General features: G+C 45.5%; 1 protein-coding gene across 1 annotated transcript in view; it reads left to right on the forward strand.

The window, feature by feature from the left end:
• Positions 1-643, forward strand: part of LOC108799664 (syndecan 4-B-like) — a 27,259-nt gene extending 26,616 nt beyond the window's left edge. The window contains exon 5 of the mRNA XM_018571561.1: positions 446-643. Coding sequence (XP_018427063.1) covers positions 446-594 — 149 coding nt within the window. The 3' untranslated portion in view covers positions 595-643. The remainder of the gene's footprint in view (positions 1-445) is intronic.
• The last annotated feature ends 9,242 nt before the right edge of the window (positions 644-9,885 follow it).

The raw sequence follows: 9,885 nt of genomic DNA on the forward strand, positions 1-9,885 counted from the left end.
CCTTGTTGATGGGTGCGTTCTGTAAATTGTGTGTGTTTTCACTTTTGGGGGCAAAAAAGCTGACCAACCATTGTGAAAATAAACCTGCTGCAAGCCATTCCTGTTTAAAGATGCTAGTTACCTGGCTGTAGCTGGTTCGGTACTACGTTAGAATGGATGACAGCAAGGCAGCTAGAATATTCAGGAGGAGAGATCTGCAATTGCAGCCTACATGTATCTGTCATGACGGGCTTAATTTAAGCAGAGTCTTGAAAGTGACATAAATTGAGCTAAACACTGCTAATTTCAAATATGTACATACTCATGAATATATCAAAGGGTCACTTGGACACCCTGTATTAAATGTTTTCTAAAGTTTTTTTTTTTTTTTTTTATATATATACATGCTTTAACAAGGACAAGGTACATCTGTGTAATGTTAATGAGCTCCTGTTTCCTTTTACAGCTCTTGTCGCTGGTACTGTTGTTGGCCTACTGTTTGCCATCTTCATCATTGTTTTGTTGGTCATGCGCATTAGAAGAAACAAAGGCGACCTCACCTACGATACAGTCAAAAAACCCATCTACAAGAAAGCACCTACAGTTGAGGCGTAGAAGTCTTGCAAAGCTTTTGACTGATTCACTTTTTGAAATGCATTATGGACCCATGAACACCTTTTGTATAAAAATGCATTCCTATTACTGCTCAAGAGATTTTAAAGAAATCTGTTATGACTTACCCAGTTAAAGTATAGATAGGATGCAAAATAAGCTGTTAACTGTTGACTCTCTAAAGCTATGATGGTTGCCATTGTCTCAGGACTGGCAAACCTTTTTTCTTTTTTTTTTTTGTATGCTGTTGATGTATGAGGAGAAAAAAGTGGATGGTAAATTAAAGGTACACTACATAAAGATTGGACTGTATTTTTATGTTCATTATACATAAACACTAATGCACATATACTGTATTTAATGATTTGTGTCACTGAGAACTTACACTGCATTTTATCATTTTTATTTCTAGGATCCACTTTTTTTTTTTTTCTTCCCTTCTACCATTTTTATGAATCTGTATTTGCGTTTTTATTCCTCCACTGAGACAAATCTCTTTACATTTGTCCAACCTTGTTTTTATTCAGATAATCACATCTGGGTTTTGGGGTTTGCCATTGCCTTGGTAACAGTGCCATTTTCAGGGATTGCAACGAATGTGATTGATCACCGTGCATGCTGCTACAGTGGTAGTGCTCTCCCTGGAATCTGCTCTGCTTCTGGGATGTCATGAATGACCACCTCCTTTATGGTGGCAAGAGCTCAGTCCTGCAGGTCCCCCCCCCTTCCCTTAGATTAATCCAGCCTTGATGTAGTCCACTCTTGGGCAATCTGTGTCCTCTAGCTATTGAGGAATTCTAATGTACAGTGCATTATTGGCTTGTAATGTTAGGAGTTGTAATTTCTTAATAGCCAGATGTCAATATATTGCTTATTCTGGGTATGGAGCAATATAGATCATAATTTTATGTGGAGGTCCCATGGATTAAAGAGATGGATATCTCTATTTTTCCTTTCAATAGAAATGTCATATTACTTGGAACCCCCCAAAAGGTTTTTATGGTCCCATATATTGCATACCCCTAGTGTATGCCAATTCCCATTTAAATGGATTTGTGTGTAGAAAGAGATAAAAATAAACTCTGTACCTACAAAGATTTTCAGACCTCCAAATTATTGCTGTTTTTAATTCCATACAAGTAAAACACACTTTTTTTTTTTTTTCTTTCTACGTTTTGTAAGCCTCACGGTTGCCAAACCTATCATTAATGCAGCTGTTTTTCTGACCAAGTACAAAGCCATTTTTTTTATCTAAGCGATGTCCTTCAGATTTGTGTATTTCATTAGAATGAATGGGTATGAATGTGAAAATATATATGTGTAAATTGATATAATATGGTACAACAGACCATTGGAAGGGGGAGGGTGTTAGAATTTTGAAGTGAATATTTGAAAGAATTTACATTTTTATATTCACTTATGTTAGATTTACTGTTTATTGATCTTGTTTGTAGAAATTTGTTAAATAAAATTCTACTTTTTTAATTTAACTTCCCCCTAATGTTTCATATTAACCTGCGAGTGTGTATGTATATATGTAATAATATATATTTTTATACAAAGGGCATTTTCTAATTGTGAACCTGTCACCAAAACTTTTTTTGAGGACAAGTGGTAGCCTCTTTAACTAGTGAAACATTTCTCTGGTCAATCTTTTACATTTAGGCCCCATTCACACTGAGCGACATGAAAATCGAGCGATATTGCGCGACTTTTTTCCTATTAGGCTGTATGCAATCAGGAGCAATATCGCTCGGAAAAAGGGTCATGTAGGAGCGACAAGCTACCAGCTACAAGCGATATTGAGCGACGAGATGTGAACAGCTCCATTGCAATGGATTGGAGAAGCTACATAGAGCGATATCGCGTGGAAATATGAGCGATATCGCTGCAAAAATCACTCGCTAAAATTCGCTCAGTGTGAATGGGGCCTTAAATGATTGGTCTTTGAAAATATGAACACCTGGGCTATATTAATCTGGATGTCATCCCAGCTAATAAAAAACCCCCCACAAATCTTTGGTAAAAATTCTTTATCAAAAAAGTGCATCTGCTTTAGCACTGAGGAGACCTGTCCTTCGAAAAAAAAAAACTGGGAACAATCTTTGCACTGTGTATGTCACCCAAGATAGTGACAAGTTCACTTTAAAATACATTTGGGGCAGTTGCTAGAATACATTTCCATCTTGTAAGTGCAATCACAATGGTTTCCTTGTGTATAACTGCTCTGTACATCATTCAGTTCTTCACACAGTACAGTTTAAATAAAGTTTTTTTGTTTTTTTTTGTATCCTGTAAAATATTTTTATGTAGCAACTATTAAATATTTATATTTCACAACTTTGAATAGCTGTTTTTTATTCATTTGCAGACTTTATATCTAAAGCAAGTTGGTTAAATGTGTTCTCATATTTGTGGAGGGGGGGGTTTCTTCCCTTAAGATTGATTTCCTGTTTAGGAGCAAAAAGTCCAGTTCCCGCCAAAACGTTAGTTTTGCATAGTGAAGAAAGGTTAAAACCTCTATTACAGTTTGGGAGACTACTCATTTGCGTTTAGGTGCGTCCCTTCATTTCATCAAATGTCCTAAGAGCCTGTTTGGTTTTAACTTGCTGTCTGGACAAAATGATAGCTAACTTTCCTATCCCAGTCCAGGAGGAAAATCTCCCTATTGGGGTCAGACTGATGAATATGTTAGCATAAATAACATACAGACTAGCCCCACATTGCTTAAAATGTGAACACACAAACTGCTGAGAGATCTGTAAACGCTGGGGGGGGCTAGAAAACGTTTAATAAAATCTGTATTTTCTCTCCCGTTCATTGAAGGACACAGGGAACAGATCGGAGATCATGTACTGTAGGGTAATATCGCCACCTGCAGGAGAAGGACGCTAGGCACAAAACTAAAGACCAATTACAGCCTGGGGCGGCCCCTGCCGGTGTCCAAACCCCCACCTGCTGACAAGTCTCCAGATTTTTGCCTAGCATCATGAGTAAGGAGCTAAGAATTTTTTCTCGGGTATTCTTACCTGCTTCGTCCTGATCTTCAGAAGAATCTTCTAGCAAGTGTTGTCCGGGCGACAGGCTGGCTATCTTGGATCCTTGGAGTCTCCCCTGGACGACCGACGGATGCATGCAGACTCGCTGCGGCGGCCCTGGTCCGGCGGGGTGGCCTGTGGGTTCATCCCAGGGGGGTGCATATGACTGGGGGTCTCGGCCACCCAGTCACAGCACTCCCCACAGGCTGCTGGCGCTGCGACTGTGGTCGGGGGCGCCAGTTTTCGCAAGCGCCTGTGCACCTGGACTTCAATGTCCCCTGCGCAGCATGGATGTAGGTGTATGGTGGTGGGGGGGTCGGTATGGGTCTGTGGGGACCAGGATCTGCCTGGTCTCCCTTTTGGCTGCCTCCCCTCATCCCCCTCCGTCAGCCTATGGGGTCAAGTTGGGGTGTTGTGGCCCTGTGGGGACTTACCTGGTTCCTGGCCGGCATGCGGGAGCAGCTGTGGCTTCCTGGGGATGGGTTGCGCGGCGTTTCGGTGTCGGGCTGCTCCGCTGGGGCTTGTGCCCCTTTGTGTGTGCTGGCCGCTCTGTTCCGCCCGCGTGTGCCGCTAATCGAGCCCCTGGCTTAGTTTGCGGCCTTCTCCGGAGGCCGCGGCCGCCATGTTTGGTGTGGGCACGTGCGCCCACTTCCTGACGTCACTTCCGGTGCGCCGCTTCCCGGTCCCTGTAATAGCGCGTCACCCGGCAGGATCGGTCTTTCTTGGTCGCGGCCTTGGTTCGCGCTGTGCGGGAAACGCTTAAGATTGCGAAGACTCCGAGCTCTTCGGCGCTCCCGCCGGTTCCGTTTGGGACGCACGGGAGTAGGCGTTCCACTAAGGTTTTTCCTTATGTTCCTTTTTTTGATGACTTTGTCTACAAGGAGTGGAAGTGCCCGAGCAAGTCGTTTTCCGTTCCCAAGCGTTTCTCGGTTCGTTATCCTTTTGAAGAGTCCTTCCTATGTAGGTGGTCCACCCCTCCTGCGGTGGATCCGCCGGTTTCCCGCCTGAACAAGGCTACAGTCATCCCGGTGGAGGATTCACCTTCCTTTTGGGATCCCATGGATAGGAAGGCGGAGGCTGTGGCGCGTACGATGTACTCGGTTTCCAGGCTCTGTTGCGCCCCGTGTTGGCTTCAGCCCTGGTCTCCCAGACTTTGACCGAGTGGGCAAAGATGCTGCGTCAGGGTCTTGCGGGTGAAAACGTGTCTCCTGCTTTATGTCTGGAGCAGTGCAGGGTCTGCAATACCTGTGTAATTCGGCCTTGGATGCGGCACCTTTTGGTTTCCAAACTGTCTGTGTCGGCGGTTACTCTTCAACTTCTATGGCTTAAATGCTGGTCGGCCGACCAGGCTACCAAGATGCGGCCTTGGCAGCCCAGGAACGCCACACCCCAGGGTAAGCCCCCCGTGGCATGAAGGCCTGCCCCCATCCCGGGATTCCTGGGTGGGGGGACGTCTTCGGCTCTTTGCGGGCCGCTGGCTGTCCCGCGTCTCCGACACCTGGGTGCGGGAATTGGTGTCTTCGGGCTACAAAATCGAGTTTCTGTCGCGTCCCGGGGACAGGTTCTTCCCTTACAACATCCGTCTCCACAGCGCCTGGCGGACCTTCATTGTGCGGTGGCGGATCTTTTGTCCCAAGGGGTGGTGGTTTCCGGTACCCTCCTCGGAGAGGTTCAGAGGCTTTTATTCCAACCTGTTTACGGTGCCAAAGAAGGATGGGGTTCGTCCCATCCTGGACCTCAAGAGGTTGAACGTCTTTGTGCGCATTCGCAGGTTCCAGATGGAATCGATCCGCTCTGTGGTGACGTGTGCCTGCCGCTTCGTCCGGATCTTCTATCTCAGGGTCCGGTGTTCCATCCGTCTTTACCGTCGCTGGCTTTGACGGCGTGGCTGTTGAGAGCCAGGTGTTGAGGGATCGTGGTCTCTCGGATGCGGTTATTTCTACGATGATGCGGGCTCGCAAGCCCGTGTCCCGAAGGATTTACCATCGAACATGGAAGGCTTATTTTGCCTGGTGAGTCGGTTGGATTTCCGCCTCGTTTGTTTTCCATTTCCAGGATCCTTGCCTTTTTGCAGCGTGGTGTGGATCAAGGTTTGGCCTGGAGTACGATCAAGGGCCAGGTTTCGGCTTTGACTGTCCTTTTTCAGCGGCAGATAGCCTCCAACGCTTTTGTGCAGGGGATTACACGTATCTTTCCTCCTGTTCGCTCCCCGTTGCCGCCATGGGATTTGAATTTGGTGCTCTGTGTTGCAGGAGTCTCCCTTTGAGCCCCTGCATGAAATTCCAATTCTGACTGTCTCAAAAGGTGGCCTTTTTGGTGGCGGTCACCTCGGTCTGCAGGGTTTTGGAATTGGCGGCCCTCTCTTGCTCATCCTCGTTGCTGGTCCTGCATCAGGACAAGGTGGTTCTGCGGCCTCGGCCGTCTTTTTTGCCGAAGGTGGTTTCGGCTTTCCATCTCAATGAGGACATTGTCCTGCCTTCCTTGTGTCCGCAGCCTGTCCACAGGAAGGAGAAGGCGCTGCACTGTCTGGATGTGGTCCGCGCCATCCGTGTTTATCTGAGTGCTACGGCTTCGTTTCGGGAATCGGATTCCCCGTTTGTCGTTGTGGATGGCCCTCGGAAGGGCCGGGCTGCCTCGTCGGCCACCATCTCTCGATGGATTCGCAACACGCTCTCTCAAGCGTATGCTATTAAGGGGCGTGAGCCTCCCTTTTTCTGTTACGGCCCATTCTACAAGGGCTGTTGGGGCATCTTGGGCTTTTCGTCATGGTGCCTCCGTTTCTCAGGTCTGTAAGGCCTTGGTCTTCTGTTCACACCTTTGCCAAGTTCTATAAGGTGGATGTTTTGGCATCTGCGGATGCTGGTTTGGGGCGCAAAGTGTTGCAGGCGGCTGTTTGAGGGGTATTTTTTTGTTCAGTTGGGTTTGTTGTTTCTGTTGGCCCACCCCTCTTTTTTGGTACTGCTCTGTGACGTCCCTACAGTACCTGATCTCCGATCTGGTCCCTGTGTCCTTCAATGAACGGGAGAGAAAATAAGATTTTGGTACTCACCGTAAAATCCTTTTCTCTCCGTTCATTGAAGGACACAGGGCCCGCCCCTCTGTGTGGGTGTGTACTCCTTTACTGCTTGTTGCTAACTGGAGACCTGTCAGCAGGTGGGGGGTTCGGCCACCGGCAGGGGCCGCCCCAGGCTGTAATTGGTCTTAAGTTTTGTGCCTAGCGTCCTTTTCCTGCAGGTGGCGATATTACCCTACAGTACATGATCTCCGATCTGTTCCCTGTGTCCTTCAATGAACGGAGAGAAAAGGATTTTACGGTGAGTACCAAAATCCTATTTTTACGAACATTTTGATTGTACACACTGATCAGCCGTAACAGTATGACCACTGACAGTTGAAATGAATAACACAAAGTATCTCCTTTACAGTGGCACCTGGATGTGGGTGGGATATATTGGGCAGCAAGTGAACATTTTGTCCCTGAAGTTTGTGTTGGCAGAAGAAAATGGGCAAATGTAAGGATTCGAGCGACTTTGACAAGGGCCAAATTGTGATGGCTAGACGACTGGGCCAAAGCAACTCCAAATCTGCAGTTTGTGGGATGTTCCTTCTGTGGTCAGGATCTATAAAAAGTGGTCCAACAAAGAAACTGGGGAACCACTGACCTGGTATTGGGGTGGCCAGGGCTTATTGATGCACATGGGCAGCGAAGGCTTGCCCGTGTAGTCCAATCTAATAGAAAAGCTACTGTAGCTCATATTGCATTTTAGTTTGTTGCATATGGGGCTGTGTAGCCGCAGACCGGTCAGGGTTCCCATGCTGACCCGTATCCACTGCTAAAAGTGCCTACAGTGAGCATCATAACAGAGCAATAGAAGGTGGCCTGTTCTGATTGTGTTTTCTTCTAAATTGTGTGGTATTCCCTAGTGGCAGCAGCCTTTTTCAGCAGTATAATGCGCCTTGCCACACTGCACAAATAATTCAAGGAACACAACAAGGAGTTAAAGCTGATTACTTGGTCTCCAAATTAACCAGGTTTCAATCCAATCGAGCATCTGTGGGATGTGCTGGAAAAACAAATCCAATCCATGGAGGCCCCACCTCCACTTACAGGGCATAAAGGATCTGCTACTGACTGATTAGTGCCACATACCACAGCATACCTTTAGCGATCTAGTTCGTGCCTTGATGGGTCAGGGCTGTTTTGGTGGCAAAACGGGGACTAACTCAATATTAGGTGGGTGGTCTTAATGCTATGGCGTATAAACTGTGGCAATCCTGTAGGACTTAGAGTAGCATGACTTTTTTTTTTCTGTTTACATCATACCTATACTTGAGTAAATTAACAAAGGCGTTATGTATTTTCCTTTCGCATGTTCATTTTGCTAATTTATGCCATCTGAAAAAAAAAAAATCAGTTAACCAAAAACTATTGGTACAAATTTTGAGTTGTTCTATCGAAGGACCCGCACGTGTGTTATGTTCTACTTTAACTTGAGTGAAGGTAGCCTAATGCTTATTAATAGGCTGCTAATACACTGCAACAAGCCACAATACATCCATGACCAATTTTTCCCCACAAAACAGTGTGCGCATTGGGGTGCTGTTCACAATTGTAGTGCACCATAGAAAGGCATGTACTTTGCTGCATGTTGTGGTAATGCAATGTAGATGTCTGAATGGGCCGTAAATGTCAGTTCACTAAAACTACTATTAAGCTCTGGGAGGAGGAGGAGGAGCACTTGTTATAGTTGGAACATTATGACAGACTTTTCTCCTAATTTTTCCTCCTTTTTGTAATGACTGGTCTGTGCTACTTGCTACTGTTACCATCTGCTTGGGCTCTTTTTACAGCCATTGGTGTGCAACTGCATGCAGGAGTTGTGCTGGCACTGGGTGCAGAGTGCACTGCCCTTGCATTGCAGACACTGCCCACCCAAAATAAAATTGCTAGAAAAGTTATCTAGCTGAGCGTTTCTTGTATAGCACAGTAAAACGTGTGTTGTACAGTGCATTAAAGGGCCCTAATACACATTGATGTGCCTGTCTTAGGACTTGTACTGTCTGCAGAGACAGGGCGACTGGAATCCTCAGGTGAGCCAGATATTGGGCATTCTGAAAGGTCAGCTCTAATATCCCAATGGGTGATGCATTTATTCATGGGTCCTGACAGTAAAACAGCACCTTTCACTTCACTAAAATAAAAAAAAAAGATAGCTGCATTTTCTTATGTCACCCAATATTTGTGCAAATCTATATCTGTAGTAAAAAAAAAAACCTGACCTGAATTTTACTGCTGTGAGTTCAGCGCTTCCTGCTTCACTGATCATGTTCCTCAGTCTGCTCCCGCTCTCCATCCTGACACTTTTGCCATGGTCCCAAGCCCCCCAGAGGAGCAGGGGACCTTTAAAGCGAGGGTGTGTGTGGGTGGGGGGGAAGCACATTAGCAGACTTCTACAAGTGATCTGGGTGGCTGTACAGCTAGCCAACTCACTTATAATTAATAAGCATTACCTGCTGGAAAAAGACTGCCATGATCTTGGCACAACCACTTCAGGATGATAATGTATATGTACTTCTGGTGGTCCTGAAGTGGTTAAAGAATTAAACTATCAAATGCTTTTCAATGAATAAAGTAAGTTTGTGGTGTACAGATCCCAAGTAATAGGGTGCCAACCCCGATAAGGTAGTAGTAAAAAATGAAAAAGCAGTTGGGGTTTTTTAGGCACCAATTGGCAAGTCCAAAGAGACATATTCTTTCATTTCTTACTAAATGCTTTTCAATAATGAATCCAGATTTAAAAAAACAGCTGGCTCCACCTCCCACCACTTCCCTGAATTTCCTGCCCAATAGAAGATCACATTGGACAGCAACTGCCCATCAAATAGCTTGGAGAAAGGAGGAGGGGAATGTGTCTGTGTATTTGTGGAGACACACATATAGTACTAGGACACAAAAGGGTGGCTACATAGGACCCAGCAAGGGAAAGGAGACACCCTAAAAAAGGATACCAGAGCTTTGGCCAGCTGATTCTGCAGAGAACTAAAAATAAAGAAGCAGCAAACATTTCAAGTGATTTAATCAGCATTTACAATAACTTAAAAACCTTTTGACCTTAATATCACTTTAAGCCTTATTACATGTACCTGTTGAAAGTGATGCAAAAGCTGCTATGTTCTGACAGTGACACCACTGAAGACATTTTACTCATTGATTTAGATTCTAGTCTTTTCAGTAAACTGTCTGCTCAGATTTTCA

The sequence above is a fragment of the Nanorana parkeri genome, unplaced genomic scaffold, assembly GCF_000935625.1.
Source record: "Nanorana parkeri isolate BGI_ZX_2015 unplaced genomic scaffold, ASM93562v1 scaffold1782, whole genome shotgun sequence".
NCBI lineage: Eukaryota > Metazoa > Chordata > Amphibia > Anura > Dicroglossidae > Nanorana > Nanorana parkeri.